Raw genomic sequence first — 26,414 nt, forward strand, 5'->3', positions numbered from 1 at the left:
CAAATCGAGGAAAGCATCTTGCATGAAAAGTTCTTTGGCGAATGCCGTGATAAATGATAAACACAGATTGACCAACAGAGTCATTCTGTACTCGACAGCAAAAGAAAATACTTCCCAAATGTGGACTCGCCATTCCGAGAAACATCGGGAAGCTAAGGATATAAATTCTTGCTTGATGTCTATGAGAAGCATTTGAGCAACTAAATAGAATTGTTTAGCCTCAAACCAGTCCATATTCGAAAAGTTATGCCACCCATGGTAAAGACATTTCATACATTCTCTGAAGCTTGTATAGGGCACTCCATGTAGACGAATCTCTCGCTGTCCGGTTTCTGCGAAAGGGCCGAACAGCATGATACGAAAATATTCCGATTGAGTTGCTAGCACAACTTTGTGTCCATAGAATTGTCTGGTTTCTCCATCTTCGCCTTTGTCGTGATCTACCACAAAGGTCACGTCGGACATGGCCGGATTGTCGAAGATCTGTTCCAGTTCCAATCTGCCGAAACCCAACATGCTGAGCAAGATACAGCCAAAGCGTCGATAATCTGTCGTTTTATTTGTAGTAATCTACATATGAAGTAACAGTAAAATTTACATACTTTGCAAGAATATTTTACAAAAGAAAATATACCGTTCCGGTTTTTTTATACCTTCGAATGCAGATTCAGAAGGTACAAAAACGATGACGTGCGTTTAGTACGTTGGAAATTTTTCATAAACGAATTCAACACGTTAACACAAACGTTTAAAAAGTTTTTATCACATATTCGGAGTTATTTAGTAACTCAAATTTATCACTTATTTGAGCAAATTAACGCCATAAATTTGCAATAAATATCTTTGTTTAAAAACCAAAACATTTTTTGTTTTTTTTTCTCACATGGTACACGATCAAGTGTTTCTATCCATCAGTGGATGGTGTTTCAAAAATGCATTTTAAATTTACGCACTTTTTGAGTTTTCACAAACAATTGTCAAGGTTTTAGGGGTTCGGTTGGTTGTAGCCATAATTTTTTCATTGCCATTTGTTGTCCAATAGCGCTGAGATTAAAAAAAAAGTTCCAGCATTCAGTATAAGTATATAGAACGACTTTTTCAAAACAATACAGGAAAACATTCTTCTGATACGAATCAAAACTGCGACGACTTTGGAGGGGTTGAAACAGTTTAAAAAAACTTATATTCCTGTTTATACTGGCGTTCTATATAAATTGATCGTATTGCGAGCTCAAAATATCGAACAAAGCCAACGTGGACCAAACAAAATTATTAGAATTATTGAAATCTGCATAGTGTTCCAGCAATCATCGAAGCTTTTGTGCTTAAAAGTTAAACAATTTTTGGGATCGTTCTGACTGAATAAATTTTAACGAATAACAATAACATGTTCAACGCACTCTATTTTGAGTTTGGCCGCCTCACTGTGCATAACCCCAACTGCAGAATCCATCTCCAAATTCTAGCCGCGGCGATACACATGCAAATCAAAAGTGATGCTTGTATCCAATTGGACTACATATTTTGTTTACTTCGCGTTTTAAAGCGTTCTGGAATTTGTGCGGTGAAGAAATGAGCGGGTCTGACCACAATAATCTGAAAAGACACTCGGAAGCCGAGAATTCCGATAGTGACGGCGAATGCATTGGGCCTTTGCCACCCGCTTCGGCACCCCCTAAAAAGCGGAAAGGTAAGTATCGATTTTTTGTCTTAAAACAACAAACACCTATACCTATTTCTCATTCGGTATCGACAGTTCTAGAGTATGAGAAACTGTTTCTGGAAAACCTGCCCAGTACGGAATGCTACGAAAAGTCCTTCATGCACCGGGATACGATAACCCATTTGGTGGTAACGAAGACAGATTTCATCGTAACCGTTAGCGTTGACGGGCACGTAAAGTTCTGGAAGAAAATGGAACTGGGCGTCGAGTTTGTGAAGCACTTCAGAAGCCATCTGGCTCCGATCAATAGTTTGGCGGTCAACTTCATGGGCACCTATTTGTGTACGGCTTCAATGGACAAAAACGTGAAGGTTTTCGATGTAGTCAACTTCGATATGATCAACATGTTGAAGCTGGACTACGTTCCCTACCGGGCAGAGTGGATTCACAATACCGGAGATGCGATACCATACCTAGCAGTGTAAGTAATTCGTTGATATTTCGTACTTAATATTTATAACATAGCATTTTTTCTTGTTAATTCGTTTCAGCGCGGATCAGGACTCCAATAAAATCAGTATCTACGATGGCAAAGGCACCAACACTCCGCTCCACGTTCTAGAGAAGCTGCACACAAAACCGGTGGTCCTGATTAAATATAATCCGGTTTACGAGTTCACCGTTTCAATCGACCGTGCCGGAATTCTCGAGTATTGGTTGGGTGCTCGGGGCGATTTTAAGTTTCCCTCTAAACTCGTGAGCTTTGAATCCAAACTGGATACCAGTAAATATTAATTTTATTTTTACAAACATTTAGGGGCTTAGAAGAATAATTCATTAAATTTCAGGTTTGTACGAATTTGCGAAAAACAAAACGGTAGCCGTTTCGTTAGCGTTCTCTCCGGATGGTAAGAAATTCGCAACAGTTTCCACCGATCGTAAGGTCCGTGTGTTCGGAGTCTTGACGGGAAAACTACTTCGGGTGTACGACGAAAGCTTGGCACGTTACAGCGAAAGCCAGCAGTTGTCCCAGGCCCTCTCAAACATGGAATTTGGGCGAAGGTTTGTTTTATAGCTATCCAATGCCTAGATTCAAGTGATATTTAATTAAATGATCTCATTTCAGGATGGCTAACGAACGGGATTTGGAGAAGTCGGAATCTTTTGCCCTGATCAACATTGCCTTCGATTACAGTGGGCATTTCATACTGTACCCCACCATGCTCGGGATAAAATTGGTTAATATCGAAACCAACAAGTGCGCAAAGATTATCGGGAAGAATGATAACCTTCGTCCGATACATTTGGCACTGTTTCAGGTAAGCTACTTGAGATGGTTTATTGACATTAAAAATGTCTTAATTTATTTTTCTTCATTGTTTCCCTAGGGTCGTGTCAAAAACTCCAAGGCAGCATTAACGCTGGAACATGAAGCGTCCGATAATCCAACACTCCAGTCGGCCGTCAACGACCCTACCTTATTCTGTACGGCATATAAGTAAGTACCTTACTGCTCTGAATCAACAAATTCGCTGGCAAATTTTCAAAGTTATTTGCATGAAGCAGACATTGTCTTCTTTCATCGTCTCGAAGATTTGAATGTTATGATGCAAGCCAATTGTAATCCCAATGGCAACCTAGTTGCGAACTCAGTGCCAACCCTGCTATCAAGTCATGTTATTATTCCACCAGTATTGCACTGGTGGCAAACTGAAAACGGCCAATGGCAGACTGAAAATTTTGTCAGGGTTATAAGTCAACAAGTGAATGGGTGGGGCTTCGGCATTTTTCTATCAATCAGTATTTTATTCGAGTAGTAGGTTGTAGAGTGTCCGTCCCGGAATTTCTCGGTTGGGAATTCCCGGAAATTTTGGGAATTCCCGACATGTATGAAATTATTTCTCTGGAAAATCCTGATAACCTCAGAAATCATTCTTATTGTTCTTTTTTTTTAAATCTACCCATACAAAACTCATTGAGAATATGCCGGTTTCTGTAGCAGTAGACAATTTGCAGGCATTTGGTGCATTTTTTTATTTTTTTTTGTATGGGTTTATGAGCTACCTGGCTGACCCGGAAAGGAAAAACAGATCGGGGGACAGAAGAGGAAAATTTACATGAGAGTAGAATAGCTTAGAGTAGGATAGCGGCAACAGAGGCCGAGGGTTCTGAAGCACCAGTTGAGGGAAGCGTTAAGATAGTGCTCGACGGACTGGGACAATTGGGCCCTACATGAGCTTCGAGTTAACCCAACCACCAATTCAACCGAGCAGTAACAGTATGGTAGCAAAAGTTATCATATGCTAACGCCTCGATATCATTGTCAGAAGGGTTCACTATCTTACCGTAGTTGAGTTATCCCTACCTGTCACCTAACCTTACTCGATTCAATAACTTTGAATTTATGATCGGTTTTACTCGAGATTAACATAGATTGACTAATAAAACATATTTCCCGAATTCGAACAAAACATCTAGTTAAGAAGATATCTCTCAATGCAGCAATTATAGAATTTCGCTAAACACAAATATTAATTGTACCAAATTTTTTGGAAAATTGAAAAATAAAATAGAGATACAATTATGAATTGCATGATCAATATCTTAGGTACTATTTTAGAGCAAAGTAAAAGACGACTGCTCAGTGGGAACTCTTAGCAACTAGTAGCATTTTATTAGAACCATAAATCATGGCTTACTTAAATATCTAACATCCCCTCTTAAGCCATTATTATTTAATCCCCAGAACTGTTCTTGCTTCACAGAATTTTGTTCCAGGAACTGCCTTAGTGAGGATGTCTGCTGCTTGTTGATCTGTTGGTACATAGTTAAGCTTGATTGATTTAAGCTCAACTTGTTCGCGGACGAAGTGGTGTCTAATGTCGATGTGCTTACTGCGGGGCGAGTAACCCATCTCCTTCTCAGCAAGACTAATAGCAGATTTGTTGTCGCAGTTTACAGCTATTGGTCCCGCAACACTCATCAGCTCTGCTAGGAATCCTTTCCACCAAATCGCCTCCTGTGTGGTGGCTGATAAAGCCATGTATTCAGCTTCGGTCGTCGACAGAGCAACAGTAGGCTGCTTCCGTGAACTCCACGCTATTGCCCCGCCTGCCATCAGAAACACATAGCCGCTCGTAGATCGCCTCGTATCTGGATTGTTGCCCCAATCAGCATCAGTGTAGGCCTCAAATGGCCCAGCACATTCCTTCGAGAACACCAGCTTGAATTTCTTGGTACCTTTTAAATACCGCAGTATCCGTTTGGCTGCTATCCAATGCGCTTCCCCGAAATCAGCAAAGAAACTACTGACTACGCTGACTGCATGGCAAATGTCCGGCCTCGTACCTTGAGCCAGAAATTGAAGGCTTCCTGCCAACTCTCGAAACGGTATGGACTTCATACGTTCCCGCTCAGCCGCCGTTTTGGGACACATGTCTTGAGTCAATTTCTGATTTACATCAAAGGGAGTTGAAACAGGATTGCTTCCGGACATCTTGAACCGCTCTAGGAGTGTGTCGATGTAACGCTCTTGATCAATCGCTACAGTTCCTTTTCCTCGGGTAATCCGCATTCCTAAAACCTGATGAACTCAACCCATGTCTTTCATCTTGAATCGGCTCGTCAGTTCTCGTTTCACCGCCTTGGCCATACCATCATCGTTTGTGAATATAAGGAAATCGTCCACATAGATTGTGACGATTACCAGCTTCGGACCATCGTTCTTAAAGTACACGCAAGAATAGTACTTCGAACGCCGCAATCCCATCCGCTGTAATTCGGAATCGAGCTTGAGATTCCATACTCGGCTAGCCTGTTTCAGACCGTATAGGGCTTTCTTCAATTTGCAAACCCTACCGGTACCATCCTCGAACCCTTCTGGCTGTCGCATAAATATTTCTTCCTCTTTCAGGTCGCCTTGAAGGAAAGCCGTCACCGCGTCAAGCTGATAGATTTCAAGATCCATCTCCGCTGCTTTGGCCATCAAATACCGAATCGTTGCGTAGCGTACAACTGGCGAGTACGTTTCGGTATAGTCCACACCTTCGACTTGGGAACAACCTTTAATCGACCCATCGGATTTGACCTTCAGTTTGTAGACCCACTTGTTTCGCAACGCCTTGCGCCCGGCCGGAAGTTTCTCTAGCGACCAAGTCTCGTTTTCCATCAGCGCCTGATGCTCGTCGCGCATGGCTGCCACCCAGCGTTCACGATCGTCACTTTCAATCGCCTGCTGGTACGTTTGAGGTTCTTGAGCATGCTGTGGAATGGACAAATGCGGAACTTCGTTGCTCGAAACGTTAATAGAGGAACACTTGCCTCTGACTGGGCGCTCCCAGTCACAAGGGCCTGAATCAAGTTTTACATCAATCAATTCTTCTTGTGTGCGTGACGGGAGCGCGTTGACTGGACCCGGACATCTCGAACCAACCTGTGGGGATGCAAGTTTCGGAGGAACGATACTGTACGTCACAAAGTCAGAATACTTGCCTGGTATCCGGCGCTCCCTCGTGCTGCGCCGCGTCACACCCGCATTTGGTGAACGTGACTCCTCGAATCGACCAGTGTTGAATTGAGTTCTTCCACGCTTGATTCGTATCCATCGCTGCAATCTGTGTCGTCTGGATTTGGTTCTGACACAGTAGCTGGATCATCATTCGACACCTGCACCACCTCCTTCCGCCTTTCTTCCGCTTCTTGAGAAACCATCGGTTGAACCTCGCTGATTATTTCAATCATTTCCACGCCTCCGGAAATAGGTTCTTCTTTTGTTTGTTTGTGGTTGACTTCATTGAGGAACACAACACTTCTGCTGATGAAAATCTCCCTAGTTTTCGGATTATATAATCGAAACCCTTTTGAATGAGCTGCGTAGCCGACAAACAAACAAGCCTCCGATTTCTTATCCCACTTACGCCTTTTGGTTTGTGGAATATGAGCCATTGCTTGCGCTCCAAAAACTCGAAGATGGCTCAAATCAGGACGCTTCCCAGTAAACCTTTCTACTGGAGTAACTTCAAGACCTTTGGTTGGCGAACGATTTATTAAATACACTGCTGTGCCCACTGCCTCAGCCCAGAACCGCTTATTTAGGTTAGCATCAAACAACAATGCCCGAGCTCGTTCCACGATGGTGCGGTTCATCCGCTCTGCCAAACCATTCTGTTCCGGATTGTAGGGGACAGTAGTTTCATGAACTACTCCGTTGACACGAAGAAAAACGTCGAACATTTTGTTTACGTATTCCGTACCATTGTCGCTTCTGAGACGCTTTATTTTCTTACCCGTCTGCGTCTCAACCATGGCCTTAAAATCCTTGAACGCTTCTAACAACTGATTCTTCGATTTCAGGTAGAATACGAATGTCATCCGGCTTGCGTCATCGATAAACGTTGCCATGTACCTACTGCCACCAATCGACGTCGTCTCCATCGGACCACAGAGATCTGAGTGAATTAAGTCCGAGACTTCATTTGACCTCTGCCCGCTCGACTCGAATGGTAAACGTTGCTGTTTCGCTTCTACACACGGCACACAAGGATACAGCTTTCCGTTCTCGTACCCCAAACCAGTGGAAATGGTTCGCAAAATCCGCATGTTGCGCTCGTTCATGTGACCTAGTCTCCGATGCCACAACTGGAAACTAGCCTCTGTTCGAACCGTTAACGCCTGTTGATTGCTGACCAAATTCAAACGATAGAGACCGTCCGTCTCTGTACCAATGCATACTACATTGCCCGTCTCGGAATGAATCACCTTGCAAGCCTCTTTCGTGAAAATCACCCGGTAGCCCATTCTACAAATCCGGCTGACCGACAACAGATTCATGGCTAGATCTGGAACACATAACGCATTAGACAACGTGATCTCACTTGACGTACCTTGGACATCTGCTTCCAGCTTCACAGTTCCAATCGCGACGACTGCCACTTCAGCGCTATCGGCAACGTTGACCGTTTGAGTTGTCTTTTCCAATTTTATAAACGGTTCCTGGGAGCGACACATATGGCTTGACGCCCCAGAATCGAATATCCAGTACACCGGTTCCTTAGACGTTGCCAACCCAACACTGAACGCTGCATTGGACTTCTTCCGACTGCCTGATGAGCTGCTAATTGCCGATTCTGCCCGCTTGCATTCCGATGCGAAATGTCCTGCGCCTTGACACTTAAAACATTTGAGCTTCGAACGATCCTTCTTCGTTGATCTCTTCTGATGACTAGCAAACGCATTATTCGATCCAGACGATTTGTGACAGCCAACTACTGTCACATCTTGCAAAATTTTGGCCTTCACCGAATCCGCTGTGATTTCCTTTCCAGATGCTTCTAATCCCATTATCATGGGCTCATAGGTATCAGGTAAAGTAAACCCATAAGCAAAATACTTGCCAGCCAAACGTCGTCTACCTTGAAACCAACCTCCGTTAGCTTGTGACTGGTTGACATCAACTGGTTGACATAATCCTCTACCGAGCTGCATTCCACCAAACGAACGCTGGTCAACTTCCGCAGCAAACCTATCCTTCGGTTCATTCCGCTGTCCTGGAAGGCTCTCTTCAGGTTCGTCCAGGCTTCCTCTGCTGTTTTGGCATCTTGAACCAAGCTATAATTAATTGGTTCAATGCCTAAACATATGGTGGCAAGGGCACGCAGGGATAATTCGGGATCTACATCGGCGTTTTCCGGTACTTCAACGGCATTCCAGGTCCCTTCCCGGATCAGCACCATTTTCATGCCGAACGCCCACGTGCTGTAGTTTTCTCGACCTCGGAGTTTTTCCGCTACCGGCACGGACATGCTGCTAACGTGCATCCTGGTGCTTCCGACGGTCGCTTCTCCCCCGTTGCGTGTTACGTGGTTTCCTCGGCTCGTACTCATGGTTCTTGACGATCAAATTAAGTTTTAACGAAATTTTCCCAACTGTGAAAATTTTTCTCTACTTGTTACTTTCCCTGACTACGGTTGCTATGGGTCTGGGCCCATAACCTTTTAGAGCAAAGTAAAAGACGACTGCTCAGTGGGAACTCTTAGCAACTAGTAGCATTTTATTAGAACCATAAATCATGGCTTACTTAAATATCTAACATACTATCATTGACTTATTAAAACAACAGGATATAAACCATAATGCAAATGGCAATTTTGTTCTTTTAAAACCTCATTGCTAATTTTGAACAACTTTTCAAAACAACCTTCCTCGATCTTTGATTTGGTTAAAATGAATGTCAATTTTTAAAACCCCGATATTATTTTCCTGGATGAGAAGGTTCTTGTTTTTAAAAATCATATCTATCTTCTACATCCTATTTTCAATTTCAAACCTAATCAAGCTATAGTTCGAACTACTAAAAAAGTATTAAAACGAGAAAGAACTAGATTCAGATGGGTTGGTTAATTAAAGATGTTTCCCAATGTGTGATTCCTTAGGAATTCAAAATAAATACGCGGCTGCTCTGTAATTATATTAACAACTTGGATACCATAAAACAGAATTACTAATTGTCTATCACTCCAACTTTTGTAATAATTTTGCCTTATACAAACAATAAAATAAATAGCATGGTTGAATTAATAATCGGACCATACTGCTAATGACAATGCTGTTCTTCTAAAATCTCGAACTCTTAACAACTTCTCAGAGCAACTTTCCTCAATCTGTTTCTGATGAAATAAATTACACTCCTATTTATAAATCTCCAATATTATTTTCCTGGACTATCATCTATCTTTTACTTCATTATTTGCATTTCACACTTTACCAAAAAATAGACAAATCTATCAAAACGTATTGAAACGAAAAGGAAATATTCTTGACAGGAAACTGTCTAAGCAGCATCTTGATCCAATTAGCCTCTAGTTCTTGTAAAATGCTTGATTTAAGAATAAGCCTTCGAAATTCATAAACCGCAAATGCAAACTTACTAGAGCATTGGGGGAGAAGAATACTATTACTTTATCTTGCCTAGTAGCACATTGAACATTGAATACCTAATCATGTGTTAACCAATTGTTAATATCTTCATCCAACAAATTCTTGTACAATTAAGTTGCCTATCTAATTTTGGCAGTTATTCATTTACAATATTGTCTATTCTAATCTAACTTGCGCATGGTGGAAAAGTGGAAATATCAACATTTAAACTACTAATTGTGATATTTCCACTGCGCAACGCTGTTGTTGTCCAACGAAAGGGAGGGCAAGTGTTTCAACTCCCATTCACCTTATCAACATGGATCATCAAAGAAAAAGATCGTATACTTTTTCCACCTTTTAATTTACTTTCTATGATCTCATATCGAATAAGGCTACGTGCAACCGCCCTTTCAGGTTTATGTTAGTTTAGAGTCTGTTTCCAAACCGTCAACTTCCATAAACACAGTATTGCACGCCGTCGCTGTGACCCATTTCAGCCTAGGGCACGGAGGAATCATTCTTATTGTTCTTTTTTTTAAATCTACCCATACAAAACTCATTGAGAATATGCCGGTTTCTGTAGCAGTAGACAATTTGCAGGCATTTGGTGCATTTTTTTATTTGAATAGATAAGTTTTAAAAAATATACATATGTATTTCCACACCGTTTTCATTGAACGAGAACCCACAACACTTGAAAAACATATGAAAAACGCGCAGCAGGTAAGCAGATTGTGTTTTCCCAGTAGTAACATTTTTGCACTTGAATTTTAAAACTTAAAAATGATGAAAACATCGTTTTTTTTATAAGAAGTGCAAAACATGTAGAGTGTTCAGAAAAACGAAAAAGTTGGATTAATCAAACAAATAAAAAGATTATTAATTTGTCTTGTTTTATCCAGTACCTACTATCTTGTTTAATTTATATGTTCTCCCTTGTTTAACCGTGTTAGAACATGTTGATCTTGTTTTTCCTGTTTTTTTTTAATTTTATTTAGTTCAATCTCTTTTTGTCTTGTTTAATCTGTTTTCAATCTTGTTTTACCTGGTTTCTTATTATATTATTCACTATCTTTCATTTTTTCATTCTTTTTGTTTTTTTTGTTCTTTTTGTATCTTATTCTTCTTCAACTTTGTTTTACCTGGGGCGGGATTATGGAACTCGAAACAATCGAGTTTCGTTCGATTCGACCAACTTTGGCATTACCGATCTCGATTCGAATGGAACGTTTCGCGATGATCTACTACCCGATTTACTCGAAATCTAGTACTTTAAAATTTATAACTCGAACGAGATTCGTAATACTGATTCTAGTTCGATTCGAGTTCAACTCGAAACGGGTAACTCGAATCGAATAGGATTCATAATTTCACCCCTGGTTCTGTCTATAGTTTTTTCGTGATTTTCTACTATTTATCTTTGTTGTTAATTGTTCTACCTTGTTTTATCTTGTTTTACCTTATTGTTCTGTGCTATTGTTTTATATCATTTGACCGATATTTATCTTGTTTTAACGACACTTTCTAACTAACTTTCCAACCGTTGGGTAGAATTCAATGAAAATTTGGGTGGATTTAGTTCATAGTGCATTGTTTACATCCTGCAAGTTTTAAAGTCCTGTGATCAAAACTTGCGGAGTCGAAAGAACAGCTTGTGCGTGATAAAATCTTGCGCATTCATCACGAGAACAAGGATCTCTCGCATCGTTCCATCTCTAAATCGCGAATTCCTCGGTGCCGCGAGTGATTAAGCGGTTCGAGGAAGGATTTACCACTGATCGGAAGCCCAGAAGTGAAGGGATAAGTATTCCGTACAACACCAAAAATCACAACCGCGTAGTTGGGGCCTTCAACCGAAACCCGAACGCCTCCGTAGGAGATGTGGCTAAGAAGCTGCACCCAAGCCGAAGTTTTGTCTAGAAAGCCAGCACCTTTCGTGACCCAGGACACGATGAACCGACAGGTGTACGTGCCTCCAGAAGCGGCTGCTTCCTCTCCTGAAGGCACACAACGTCCCAACAATCTTCTGGCTGGATTTGACCTCATGCCACTACTCCAAGGACGTGCTGAAGTGGTATACGGACAATAAGGTCAATTTCGTGCCGAAAATGTTCAACCCTCCCAACACTCCGGAGCTCCGCCCCATCGAGATATACTGGGCGATTATGAAGCAGCATCTTCTTAAACGACCTAAGGTAGTGAAGACAGTCGAGGAACTGAAGAAAGTATGGGTTTGCATGCAAAAAACGGTTGATTCACAGGTTGTGCAGAATCTTATGGCCGGGGTTAAGGCCAAGGTGCGGGCATTTGCGTATGGACTGTAAAAAAAATACGAGTAAAATGGTAAAATGAAGTTTAGTAGTTTTTTTTCAATCCCTAAAAATGTGATGGCAATCGGATGAAAACTCGAATTTTGCAAATCAATTTTGTGTGTGGCAATTTCATCGTGGATGGATACCCTTTATTTCGTCACACTATTCGTAATTATTCTTCTATAGACTTATTTCCAGTTCATTCTATTATGTTTGCGATATCACGATACCTTTATTTGAAAATTGTTTTCCGCTTAGTTTTTTCAACGTAATTTGTCCCATAAAAATAAAGGCGTTAAAATGAATAACGATCGACGCTTTTTCAAAGCTTTGGTGACTATTCTTTAATCATAACAGTGTTATTGTAGGCTCCACAGTTGGTCATGATTGCAAATAACCAAATATTATTATGGGCCCTTTAACATAAGACGAGTCACGAGTCATTTTACTGAGTCGACTGCTTGAGGGTTCGTGACACAGCTGTTTCACTCGACTACCGTAATACGACATTTCTCTCGACTCGACAGTGACTGGAGTCGAGTCGAGTTACTCGACTCGTCTTATGTAATAGGGCCCTATAACTATATGCTTTATTCGAGGACTGGGGATACATAGAATGAGTTTGGTCTTTTTTTTTAATTACAAGTAGTTTTATTGAGGCATTTAACTCATAAAGTTTTTTTTTGTGCCGAGTATTAATTTCGCTTTTGTGTGATGTTAGTAAGAAGGGGCCATAATCGTCGCGGCTACTCAACTGTTAATTAATTTAACTAGAGGAAAGGAAAGAGGATTGTGTAGGGTCGCTCTCGAGTACAGATTTCCGTCTTGGGTTGGTGGTGGCTTCCTGTAGCTAGGTTTGGTCTTTTTATGAAGATTATTGTTATAGTCTTGAAGAAGTTTCACTGATCGTAATAAAACCAAAAATGCAACTTGGTGTGGCTTCCCTTCAAAGTTCGCTCGATATGACATTCCTTCGGCCAGAGACCTGTTTCGTGGTTCGAAGACTTTCCTGTTGCTTTGGTCTGACGATGTTTCAATGGGTCCTGGGCATGCCTCAAAGGATCCGGTAACTTTTTGATGAATTTATGAAGACAAGGAAGATATGAATTTCCAGTGTGATAAGTTTAGACTCTTAGAGTAGAGTACTTAATCTAGTGTATGCTGAAGGGCGATGTAATGTTTCTGATTTTCTGCCAAAATCTGTGCTTCCAGAAAGCAACGCTTCTACCTGTACAGCCGTAGACTACCTTCTGACCTGCAAGACGTCGATCGTGATGTTTTCAACGAAAAGCCTTCCAAGGAGGACATCATTTCTGTCACAGAAGGACAAGGTAAGTTTCTTGGTTTCTCATTGAAATGCAACGTCCGTTCTCTAATATTAAAATCACATTTTATGCTTTCGTGCATATGCTATTCAAGGAGAAGGTATAATTTTTCAATATCATACCTATTTTTAATTGTGACAATTGCAACATATTCTAATTCAAACATCAATACTTTATAGGTTCTCAGAAGATCTACGACCACGCGGTGCTGCACACGACGATGGGTGACATCCACATGCGTCTGTTCGGGAAGGAGTGTCCGAAAACGGTGGAAAACTTCTGTGTGCACAGTAAAAATGGTTACTACAATGGGCACATTTTCCATCGGGTGATCAAAGGCTTCATGATTCAAACAGGTGATCCGACGGGAACCGGAACCGGTGGACAATCCATTTGGGGCGGCGAATTCAAGGACGAGTTCTGCCAAACGCTGAAGCACGATCGACCGTACACCGTCAGTATGGCCAACGCTGGACCTAGCACAAATGGAAGTCAATTTTTCATAACAGTTTTACCAACGGTATGTTTTTTCAAATATTAAACGATGAAGTTACAGAACCTAAATGATTAATTTTTTTACTTTTAGCCTTGGTTGGATAATAAGCACACCGTTTTCGGAAGAGTTCATAAAGGCATGGAAGTGGTTCAAAATATTTGTAATAGCAAAACTAATCCCAAAACCGACAAACCTTACGATGAAATTCGGATAATATCTATTAACTTGACGTAGATCATTGTTTTTTTCTCTGTCACACAATAAATAAACGGAACCTTAAATTTATTGTTTGCCTAAAGAACTAAATATCACACTTGACTGTATACTGGCGGTGGTTTCTGGTAGATCTCGGGCGATTTTATCACTTCTTCATATTTGGGAGGTGGAAGAGCAGCTTCATCTAGAAAACAGTAATAGTTGTATTTAATAACTATTTAAAATACCTTTTGAAAATTATATTACAATTTGGGGGAGGCAGCTCTACTTGGCTTGGTCTAGCGGTAGGATCGGGCTGTGCTGCTCCGTACACCGTAAAGATGTAGTATTGTCGATTATCTGAAAATATAATCACTCAAATTTTAGTGAACCAGTTTTGTTTGCACACATCCGTTTTATGATTTTACCTCCGATTTGATGATTTTCAATATCTTGCTGTTCGCTACCTTGCATGCCAAAATAATAAATTCGTCGCTGTGAATATAAAAATAAACAAAATCTTATTGGTAAAAATATAAATCACTTTTAATACATATATTTGAAAAAAAAAAAAAAACTCAGAAGTTTAACAGCCAGCAACCAGACTAAAATTCGGAAACCTAACTTTCTGAACACTCATCTGTTTATCTTTTACCATACTGTTGGAATTCCTGTTTCCGTAGTGCTATACTGCCCCTATTCGCATAACAGTCCCATATGGATAGGAAACGCTAACAATATGGGACTCTTATGCGAATAGGGGCAGTATACGGATCAGTGCTATGTTGCACCCGAACCGCGAGTGTGACCTGATGAGGGCGTTCTATAGCTCGATCTGCGCTTCGGGTGGTCAAGCGCCCGACTTGAAGATCGGGTAGTTGCGCTGAGTGGTGACTTAAGTCAACACTATTTGTGAGTTCGGAGGAGTCTGAGTCCTACACGTGGCCTAGGGGGCTTACCCCCCCTACCCGCGTGTTTGAACAGAGAAAGTGCCGTCGACAACTCGCTTTGTGTTTCTGGATCTTGGACTGGATTCACAAAGTTAGTAGTTGCGCTACGTGGGGACCTCATTCACACGATGAGATGTCGGGTCCTAACTCGTCAGAGGAGGGGTCGCGCATCGAGTTGTGTTAGAATGAGGCTATGCTATCAGAGGGTTCGGAAACGAGTATTGCCTTGGAGCGCACTAGCGCGAAATGACCTCCCACTATTGAAGCAAAGTGTGTCAAACAGTTCGAGGTGGGAACAAAGGACAGTGGCCCCAGGTGGACTTTATGGCGTAGGGGGTACAGTGTTCCTTAGCATTGTATCATGAGTCGTCCAATTGCACCCATGGACCCAGAGTAGCAAACTGGGGGGACGCGGTGGCTCGCCGTGCCTTGGAATGCAATCCGTAAAATGGATTTACCACCTGGGTTAACAACTAATAAAAAAAAAAAAAAGAGTGGTAAAGAATGAGATTCCTAAGCTTATATGAGGCAATAAACTGTAACTCGTTGTCAACAAACATGGTAATTAAAGCTAATCTGTTTTGAGGTAGGACAGCTTTCAGACAAAAAGTCAATGATGAGTCATGTGAATTTTTAATAACGAGCCAATGTAATTTTTTTTGTGAACAATCCAGAAAAAAAAACGGAAATTATACACACTTGTTGGATAGGTTGCAAAACTATCTAACTTTCCAGGGTTCAATAGGGCAGAGGCTTCGGGACAGTTCTGAAAAATTATCAACGAGCAACTGAGAAGAATGCCTCCGTTGTTGAGGTTCATGCTGCAAAAGTATGGCATGATCTACCGCTTAGTGGACATTCGATCGGATTGGCAGAAGATGGACTTCGATTCATTGCGAGGAGAGGTCAGACCCTGAGTCTTTAGGGAAGAGGTCAGGCTTCGAGTCGTGTAAAGGGTGATGCGGTCAAAATTTGGTCAATATCAACTTGACCTTTTTCTTTCAATTTTGCATTTAAAAAACCTGAACACCCCTCATTTTGAAGGTGTGTGTGTGTAGAATATTGCTCCTATTTGGTTTTGGAATTCACTTTTCAGTTGTCAAAATGCCGAAGAAAAGCAACGTATCAAAATCCGAGCTACTCGCACGCAAAGCTGGCAAAATCGCTAAAAGTTGCCAAATCAACCATTACAAATATAATTAAAGAGTTTGGGGAACGTTTGTCGACAGCCAGGAAGTCTGGATCGGGGGGAAATCGAAAACCGGAAGCTGCAGAGACGACAAAGAGAGTTGCCGATAGTTTCAAGCGAAACCCTAACCTCTCTCCGAGATGCCGCAAATAAGCTGGGTGTATCGTCTACAACCGTGCATCAAGCCAAAAAACGAGCCGGACTATCGACTTACAAGAAGATTGTGACTCCAAATCGCGATGATATAAAAAATATGACGGCCAAAGCGCGATCCCGGAGGCTGTACACGACGATGCTGACGAAGTTTGACTGCGTGGTAATGGACGACGAAACATACGTCAAAGCCGACTACAAGCAGCTTCCAGGACAGGAATTTTATACGGCAAAAGGAATGGGAAAGGTAGCAGATATTTTCAAGCACATGAAACTGTCAAAGTTCGCGAAGAAATATCTGGTTTGGCAAGCAATCTGTACCTGTGGCTTGAAAAGCAGCATTTTCATAGCTTCCGGGACTGTCAACCAAGAAATTTACGTGAAAGAGTGTTTGAATAAACGTCTGCTGCCTTTCCTGAAGAAACACGGTTGTTCCGTACTGTTTTGGCTGGATTTGGCATCTTGCCATTACGGTGAAAAGGCCATGGAGTGGTACGCCGCCAACAACGTGCAGGTGGCTCCCAAAGACAAGAACCCTCTTAACACGCCAGAGCTCCACTCAATTGAGAAATACTGGGCTATTGTCAAGCGGAACCTAAAGAAGATCAAAAAAACTGCTAAGGACGAGCAGCAGTTCAAGTCAAACTGGCTTTCTGCGGCGAAGAAGGTGGACAAGGTGGCTGTACAAAACCTGATGGCAGGAGTTAAGCGTGAGGCCCGGCAATTCGGATTTGGAAAAGCGGAAGCCTAACTGAATTTTTTTCCTGAATTTTATACTAATTAAACTTGAAAAAGAAATTTAATTTGATTTTCTAAATAAATGATTTCACCGATTTACACGCGTTTTCCCTTGACGAAATTTTGACTGTATCACCCTTTATAGAAAAGTTTAGAGTACATGCTGGCTGTGCTGGCTCTCGGGGGGTGTAGGAAAAATACCTGGATATACCATGAGCCGGCCTATGGACTTGACAAGCATCCCATTCAGTTTTCGTAACAACTCTAAGTCTGCTGCACCCATCGAGACGCATCACAATCGGGTATCGCTGACGCTCATTAGACCGGTTGTTCTCTACGGGCACGAGACATGGATATTGCTCGACGAGGACCTGCGTACACACGGAGTATTTGAGCGACGAGTGTTAAGAACTATATTTGGCGGCGAGCAGGAGAACGAAGTGTGGAGGCGAAGGATGCGCGACTCTACGGCGAACCCAGTATCCAGAAGGTGGTGAAGGCTGGCCGGATACGCTGGGCGGGACATGTTGCGAGAATGCCGGACGACTGTCCTGCAAAACAGGTGTTCGCTACGAATCCGGTAGGAACAAGACGAGCGGGGGCGCAACGAGCGAGGTGGTTAGACCAAGTGGAGCGTGATCTGACGACCGTGGGGTGCCCGAGAAATTGAAGAACGGTTGCCATGGACCGAGTGAATTTTAGGAATTAGATTTGTTCGTCGAGTTATGTCGTGAGACGGAATACTATGTAAATAAAAATAAATAAAAAATATATTAAAATCTTGCTTTGTTCGATTTATTTAACGACTAATTTTTTCTTAAAATATTTGAAGCAGTTTGTTTTTGAATATGGATCTACTATTTATTTCTTTAAGATCATTGAGTAAGATGTTATATTTGGTTGGTCCGATGAAAGAAATTTGTTTCAGCCCTAAAGTTTTAAACGACCGACAGGGTTGTAGATAATTAAAAAAACGGGTATTATGTGTTTTTATAGCTGTTGTAAAATTATAATGTTCTGGATGGTATTTGATGAGTGTATATTGTCACAGACGTACATTATAGTTTGGAAATCGCAAAGATCTGCTATTGGTAAAATGTTATGAGAATTGGATGAATAAATACGTTTTGTTGAGTATAGCATAGGGAGGTTGAAATATTCTTTAAACATCTGTTTTGCAATGATTGAAGATTTTGTAGATGTGATTGAGATGCTCGACCCCAGACTGAGATAAGATAATGTAAGACTGAGTGGATGAAAGCATAATAGAATTTCAGTAAGAGGCACAAAATATCGTAACCTCCAAAGAACACCGCAAAGCGGGGAAATTCGTTTTTCAAGATTTCGTATGTGGCAATTCCACGGGAGAGTATTATCCAGATGAATACCTAAGTATTTGAAGGTTTTTACTTTTTCTATAATAAACTGGTTCATTTTTGGATCACTATGTGGTGGTAAAACTTTCCTGGTCGTGCGAAATATCATATATTTTGTTTTTGTGTAGTTTCAATCATGTTCCAGGTTATCGATAATAGTGTTCGGAGATTTCCCTGTATAGAATAGTGCTGTGTCATCAGCGAATAGCTTTGCTGTACCAATAAGTGGGAGTTTACATATATCATTTTTATACAAAAGAAAGAGTAGAGGCCCTATATTGCTGCCTTGTGGAACGCCTACGCTAATGTTTCTCATATCACTTTCTGTTCCTTGCATTACTACATATTGTTTCCTATCCGAAAGATACCTCCGAATTATATCATTTGCAATACCCCTTATACCATATTTGTTTAGTTTTTCCAAAAGAATGCCGCGATTAAGCGTATCAAATGCTTTTTCTTGGACCAAAGAATAAAGCACCAACTATATTTTTGGAATCGATATCCTTAATTATGGAATCCACGAGTTCAGAAATTGCGATAAGAGTGTTCGAGCCTCAGTTATTCAAGGAAGTTTTGCAGTACATATTAAAGAAAAACATTTCCCCTTTTCATTAGGTCGAAACCTCATGCAAAGTTACAAAAAAAGAAATTCAGTTTCTGCTGTCCGCTAGATTCAAAATAAGGGTGTTTTGGTGAAAATCTTGGTCACCCATTATCTAAACTGAAGAAAAAATTACGAAGATAGTGAAGAACACATTAAAAATCATTTGAAATTTCGAGTTTTTCCGAGCTTTGCTGGGAATAAAATTAATAAAACGAGACAATCTGGAATGCTGATTTTAAAAGCAAAGATTTTCCAGAAAATCTATAAAAAAAATTGAAAATAAAACTTTGCCTAAATTGGATCAATTGGCAAAACTGAGTTTCTCTATAGAATTTTTATTTCCATATCAATTTTAGTGTAAGATTTGAAATTTATATTGAAACTTTTCCAACTTATTTTAAGGAAGTTACTTATGTAATTGTATATAAAGTGGAAGCACACACACTGTTCACTCCGAATTCGAACTTCCATAACTATTATTCTGATGATATTTATTGATCAAATTTTCTGCGTAAGATAGATGAACCAGATGACTAGATGATAGATGACTATCACACTATTATATCACAAAGTTTAAGCTTTTTAAAATTTGTGTGGCCTTAGATACAATAATCCTACGGAAATCGGACTTTTTGGACTTTCACCATTCAAACTGCAGTATTTCAGAAACTACGCTATGCTTTTCATTAAAATTTTGCAGAGTGATTGTTGAAATATAAAGTTAGCATGTCCGAAGTTTTTGAAAATTTATATCGATGGGATCAAAAGTTACGCGAGGTACAATATTCCAGGTATGAACCTAAAAAAGCGACTTCTATAGAATTTGGGCGTTTCATGAGAATAATTACTTTTCCATCCACAAATCAGTCAAAAAAGGTATGTCAAAGGCAATAAAGAAAAGAAACAATGGGAGTTATTAAGCAAACACTAGCGACACCATGTCCTCCATAGAAAAGTTTCGATTAGTTAGGGAGCTTTTGGAAAGCTTTTGAAAACGGCCATACATTTGTCCTAACTCCGAAACGTCAAAAAATTTACCTGGCAAGGCGGATTGAATAAATGATCCATTTGTGTTTCGAAATCAGAAGCTCACAAAATTGTTTTGAGTTTTCGATTGAAATAGATTTACTGGTTGTTTAACAAAAAACATTATTCATTCGTTTTCATATGAAATTTCCTGCAAAACAGTTTTTGGCTTGATTATTTTTTTTTTGCTTGTTAGGGTCAATATGACCCGAAACGCACATACACATCTTCTAATCATCATTCCAACATGTTGGGATGTGGCCTTCGATTCTTTCTGCTCGTTTGCACAATCTAAACACTTGTTAGGAAAGAAGTAGAATTTGGCGCCAAACTTTGATACACAAAATGTTGTGCAGCACTTGGGCAGAAAGGAGAGACTTTTTACTTCTACGGTGGTAGAACTTGGAATACTTTATTTACTATCCTAACATCCCATTTATAGGAAAACCATCCCTATGGTATGGTTACATATCTAATTGTTTATTCATTATGTGTATGTTGTTATTTGTCCCATCGATTGCTTCGATTAGACCAATCTCAACACTCCTACTCAACATACACATTCACAGTCTTTTAACTGCTTACTGCCTCCGGCGGCTCCTCTTGAAGATGGGGCTACTCCTCTTCAACGCACGCGCCGGAACACGTTTCTTTTGCAACTCGATGACCTTCTAGTGCACCAGTTGGACGACCTTCCCGGGATCTGGCACGAAAACCTCCAATGGCTTCCGGTCCGACGACCTCCCAATGGCTCTGGCCCGACGACCTTCCATGGCTCTGGCCTCGGCGCTCTTCCTGCGGCTTGAAGCATCCCTTCGCCTCTACGCCTTTCCTGAGGCCTGCGCCTCCCAGTGGTTCCAGCCCGACGACCTCCACTTGGCTTTTCGGTCCGACAACCTTCCATGGTACCGGCTCGGCGACCTTCCGTGGTATCCCGCTCGCAAGTCCTCCAGTGGCTCCTGGTCCAACGACCACCATCTGGTTCATGACTTGACGACGTTCCATGATACCGGCCCGCCAACCCTCCATGGCTTTCGGTTCGACGACCTACCAGTGGCTCTGGTTCGACGACCGCATTCGTGGTCCCAGCCCTATGACCTTCCATGGCACCGGTTCGACGACCTCCCAGTGGCTCCGGTCCGACGACCTTGTTTGGTTCCGGCTCGACGCTCTTCTATTGGCTACATAAAATTATTAAACACCCCTCCGTTGAAGTTTTCCATTTCAAATTTTCATTTTAAGTCACTTAAGAAAGTTTTATTCATTGATATGACGTAGTCGCGCTGATTCAACGATTTGTAGAAAAATTCTATCTCATAAAAATAGTAAAGTTTCGACAGCTGCAACAGCTTATAAACAAATCAGATGTCAAAAAACTGACCGGTACTTGGTGCTAAATTTATTCAAGAATCAAATAAACATTGACATAAAAGTAACCAATGAAATTTAAATTTTGAGTTTTGGCCAGGTTTTTGGGTGAAATACTCCTGTGTGCATCGGTTGCTTCGATTAGACAAATCTCAACACAAAACAATCGTTAGTTCCGTTTATGAAATTTATTCTTAATTCTAACTCTTGGACCAAGTAACAATAGCTGGGTTTAAGAAAACAAATGTTTAATGAAAACTTAGCACTTGGGTTTAATTAGAAAACTTCTATCACAAACTGTAGCCTCAAACCTGACCTAATGTACCGTACAGATTCATGAACAAACGAGGACTAACTCAGAACCTAAGCCTACTCCAGCATCCCGATTTGGCCACTCACAACTCCCATCGACGCTAGCTCCCATATTCCAAAATTCTCCCTATCACACTTGAGAGCCCACAGCGTCATTGATAACTGCAATCAGTGATCGATCATCAATGACGATAACGAATGTGATACACTACATCTACTAATTGCGGTGAGAAGTATTGCTCCTACTTCATGCTCTCGTTCTAGGATGAAATCTGATGACTCCAGTCTGCTAAATATCGCTAACCAACCACGAACCGTTTACTACCTTGGTGGCACATTTTCCAAAACCATTTGGTGGCTTAGTAGTCCGAGTGGGTGAAACCAAATAGATTCCAATACAACAGGGATGAGCAACACGCGGCCCGCGGGCCGCATGCGGCCCTCGAGACATCTTTCTAAAATTGAATTTATTCCATTTTTTTCTAAGATAAATTATTAATCATCACTGAGACGATTATTATTTTTCGTTCCAAGCCAAGATAAATTTGCGTCATAAATATGCACAGCAGATTTTTTTTTGAAAATTATTTCATTAAATAAGGAAAAAGGCTAGTTCTGGAAGAAAAAAAAACATTAACAAGTGAAATGTTTTCGTTCTTGAATATTGGCGGCAATAAGGAAAATGCAATAAGAAAGACTGGATGAACGATTTTAGATTTCTTATAAACATGACCCAGCTTCAAAGTCTTCGACAAAAATTCTAAATTTTCAACGAAAAGAACATCTATAATTCTGTAAATCAACCCGTTTCCAAAACTTTTCTAAGGTTTGTGACGATTATCGGTGATGCTTTTTTCAATAATTTCTACGTAAAATCATCCCAAGCATCGTTAATTTGTGTGATATTACTTGAAAACAATCAATTCCCATTACCAAAGTCAAAAGATTTTAATGAATCAGCTTTTGAAAGCCTATCCAAGTGGTTTCAAATTTAAATTAGATAATCCATGAAATCTGTTAAAAAAATCTTGAATCTAGAATGTAAATTTTAACTTGGACGAAGTTTGCATAAAAATCTGTAAAATTAGGAATTTTTCGCCGTTTGTAGAAAAAACATCGGGTCTTTGAGGGCAAAATTTAAATTGTGAAAATACTTTTCAAAAATGCTCACAGGAAAAAGGAGCCAAGTCTAAAAATTTCTATACGATTGAACTTCTAATGCCGAGAAGGCATTTTTTTTTTGTTTCGATTATAGTCGTTTTACCATCTTTATGGCATTCGCGACTTTATCAGCGTAATAGTTGGCGCGGACATCGGCTCAGGAGACAACAGACTTGCCAACTGAACTTTATCATAAGTCACCGAGAAGGCAGTGATTTTCTAAAATATATATATTTTTCATTTTGAGTTATAATGTTGTGCCTATTTAATTTCTGCTATTATTCTTCTGTATTTGAAAAAACGGTATTAAATTCTGTTTTTTAAACACGAGTTTAGTTTTATTTTCCATTTCAGTAACTTTGTTGTCTAAAATTGGCCACTTAGAAAAATTACGTTAAAAATTGTTAAAAATTTTATATAAAGTGCGGCCCGCCGACAATATTTCGAATTCAATTTGGCCCGTTGCTTCAAAAGGTTTCTCACTCCTGCAATACAACATACTGAAGAACTGAGATTTTTGAGAAACCAATGTTCTATGAAAATGATAATCAAATTAACGAGAAAAAACTCAAATTTGAGTCTAAAAAAACGGTTCATTGAGATATGAGATATAGAGCAGCAAAGCCAAAATATGTTGTCATTTTTTAAAGTAAGATCTACCGGAAAAACCGGAGTAATGTAACATTATGCTCAGTCCAAATTATTTTGCGAGATGATTCTAACCATCGAGGAAAAAATCGATACCAAACTAAAATGGTTGCGCTTATTGCCCGCAGTGATACCGAAGACTTTTCTCCTGCCGAAATTTCTCGCCGGATAAGGTAAGATCCATTTTTTTAAGCCGAATGTGTCTCAAATATTTCGACCAACGCACCTATATGAGCATTTTCAATCGATTCTGTCAATCGGTCGCCGTGAATAAAAATCTACAAGAATTATTCCATCAAACGACTTGCGAATTTAGTTGGACCGTTCGAGAGAGTACGAATTTTTTTTCACATTTAAATAACTTGCACGATTATGAAGAATTATAGATAAACAAAGAGAAAGATATTAAGAACTGAATTTTGCCATCCTTTCTACAAGAATGAAACTGAGTTTTTAAAGCGTGATTGAAACACTACATTTAAAACAAAAGTAAACAAAATGTATCCTTATTTCTAGCATAATTTTAATCATTCTATGCTGTCCTTACCAGTATCATGAAAAACAGGACGAGAACCATAATCAGCCAGAGCACATGGAAAACCCACATCATGCTGTGCTGTGCCGATGGATGATCGCGGTACTGTTTCCGGTTCTGTTGTCACGTTGAAATTAATTAAAGTTTTGCACCGTCGCCTTCGGTCACTGTGATATTTGATTCTCACTCATCCGCCGAGGCCTTATTGGGAGCCAATGGCGTGCGTACGTCCTGTACGCTTAATTGACCATCCGGTTTGTCTGCGCTCAAGAGAGTGCAATTTGGGTTTTAATTTTTTGATTCAAAAGAGCGCCACCTACCACCCAGTTGCGTATAGAGTTACGTGTGCCGAGGCAAGGATAATCAAAAGTTGCACTCGCGCCCGATGTCCTAATTAATACTAATTAATTAAAACACGACGTTTTCGTTTCGTTTTATCACAGCAGCGCGTTAATTCGGGTAGATTTAATGTTGTATCACTTTGGGTCGGAATTTCTGGAGCAACGCGAATCGGAATCGGGAGCGCCAGCAACCAGACGTGCAATCTTTGGTCGTGCAAAAATAATAATAATTTCTGTTCGGTCATTTGTTTTTCCCCTGGGCCCTAGTTATTTCTGAATTGCTGTCGGTCGCCCACTAAAACGGATCCAACAAGTCGCCTCTCGAGATATGATAAGCCCACTGAATGGGGCTCTGATAGTCCTAATTATTGTTTTAGCGTTTTATCTGATTACGTCGAATGATGTAGGGTGCATTGATACGAGTATGTGTTGTGTATGTAGGGTTGGTTGTTTCTAGATGTTGATAAGGATTTGAACTGCGTGCTTGACGCTACCTTTCTTGAGGTTGATTTCGAAAAGAAAAAATTAACGAAATTTCAAACGTCACTATCTCAAAGATAATAATTAAACAACGCTTCAATCAGACAGGTCTGTGCTATCTACTAGCGAAATGACAAACATTTCATTATCATGTAAATTCTAATTGAGAGACCCATTGTGGCGATACAGATAAGGAGCGTTGTCAATCTAAGCGGGGCACCATGTTTTGTTTGTCCTAAAAAACACGAAAGTTTGATCCTACCGTAAGTAGCACACGGATAAGAGATATGTATTTACTTTTACGCAATACGTTCTCCTAGTTTCTGCCGATGGAACTCTTCAATGGAAATTCCTTTGACTTGCTCTTAAAATGTTGTTTGTGGTCTCTAAGGCTTTGCTATTAATGACCATTATACTACAGCCGACAGAAATGATAAGCTTATATATTTACATTTTATAGAGCTTATTGTCTAAATCTATATCTATACAGTTAGTGACACAAGTTAGTAACCAAGTTTCAAGTAGTTATAGAATGAATGCTTTATGGAATAAATTGTAATGACTGATTCTATTTGAGCCCTCAACACATTGCGGACCAAATACGAGATACCTGTTTTTTTTTTCGTTTGACGCGAGTGTGCTACGTCACAACTAAGCATCACTCAAATGCTGTAAACTTAGTTATGAAACAATATTCTACTAATTTAAGCAAAACACTTTAGTTTACTCACGCATGCTAAAACGTTGGTAAAGTGACACAAATAACACAAACCACAAATAACACAAACTTTAGACTACTCAAAGATACTTAAATTGTGAAATTTAATCCAGTTTCTGAGGTTAGGAATGTCGAAGCAAAAAGAGATCAATTCATCGACATTCAAAAGGAAAACAACTTTTAACATGTTAGTTTTGTACTAAAAAGGATTGTTACTCAACGATGTTCAAAATAATTTGTTCGACCATCCTACAACATGAACCGGAACTTTTCTTAAAGAAATCGGGTTTTCAACGTGATAACTCCTTCCAATATACTATTAAATCCGAGAAAATCGCTCAGTTTGTACGAGAGTAAATACTGAATTATATTATATCCCTAAACGCCTCGAAATACCTTAAAATCGTTAAATTTCAACTCCATGGAGCATTTCTAGAAGCAGGTTGAGAATCCTCCGAAAAACAAAAAAATTCTGGAACAATAGAAAACTGAAAAATAGCAGGCTCAATAGATCTGAGAACGTACTTTATCTATGTACGTCCATTGTCCAGAAACCTCAACAAATAGGCGTCGCGACGCCCACATGTACTCGGAAAGTCCAAAAGTCATAGTCGATGCTTGATTTGGAATTTGTACAGTTTAGTGCAGATAACATGTTTCTACTACTTTAATTTTTGAATTTTGTTCTTATATGATTACCCAAAATGCTGATATGTATAGTGTCGAAAATAAAACCTAAAGAAAACTTTTACGGTTTCTACGGTGGCAACGGATGTACGGGAAACATTTCATGATCGAATTTTGAAAACCGACCATATACATTTTGTTGATTGTCCTTAAAGACAACCTGAAATAAAATTTCAGCTCAATCGGACTTGATTTAGGTGCTCGATAAAAGTGCTCA

General features: G+C 40.1%; 2 protein-coding genes across 2 annotated transcripts; one reads left to right on the forward strand and one right to left on the reverse strand.

Moving 5' to 3' along the window:
- The first annotated feature begins 1,474 nt into the window (after positions 1-1,474).
- LOC129745477 (peptidylprolyl isomerase domain and WD repeat-containing protein 1) lies at positions 1,475-13,994 on the forward strand. Its single transcript, XM_055738583.1, has 9 exons — positions 1,475-1,690; positions 1,757-2,144; positions 2,215-2,447; positions 2,512-2,725; positions 2,790-2,982; positions 3,052-3,161; positions 13,105-13,223; positions 13,397-13,737; positions 13,804-13,994. Exons 1-9 carry the CDS (start codon positions 1,573-1,575, stop codon positions 13,945-13,947), a joined length of 1,860 nt encoding a protein of 619 aa, XP_055594558.1. The 5' UTR covers positions 1,475-1,572; the 3' UTR covers positions 13,948-13,994.
- Positions 13,797-24,644, reverse strand: LOC129745485 (uncharacterized). Its single transcript, XM_055738595.1, has 4 exons — positions 23,984-24,644; positions 14,337-14,403; positions 14,176-14,268; positions 13,797-14,113 (listed from the first exon to the last, which is right to left on the reverse strand). The coding sequence occupies exons 1-4, from the start codon at positions 24,044-24,046 to the stop codon at positions 14,022-14,024; spliced, it is 315 nt and encodes a 104-aa protein (XP_055594570.1). The 5' UTR covers positions 24,047-24,644; the 3' UTR covers positions 13,797-14,021.
- Positions 24,645-26,414: the final 1,770 nt, after the last annotated feature.

The sequence above is a fragment of the Uranotaenia lowii genome, chromosome 2, assembly GCF_029784155.1.
Source record: "Uranotaenia lowii strain MFRU-FL chromosome 2, ASM2978415v1, whole genome shotgun sequence".
In the NCBI taxonomy this organism is placed as follows: Eukaryota; Metazoa; Arthropoda; class Insecta; order Diptera; family Culicidae; genus Uranotaenia; species Uranotaenia lowii.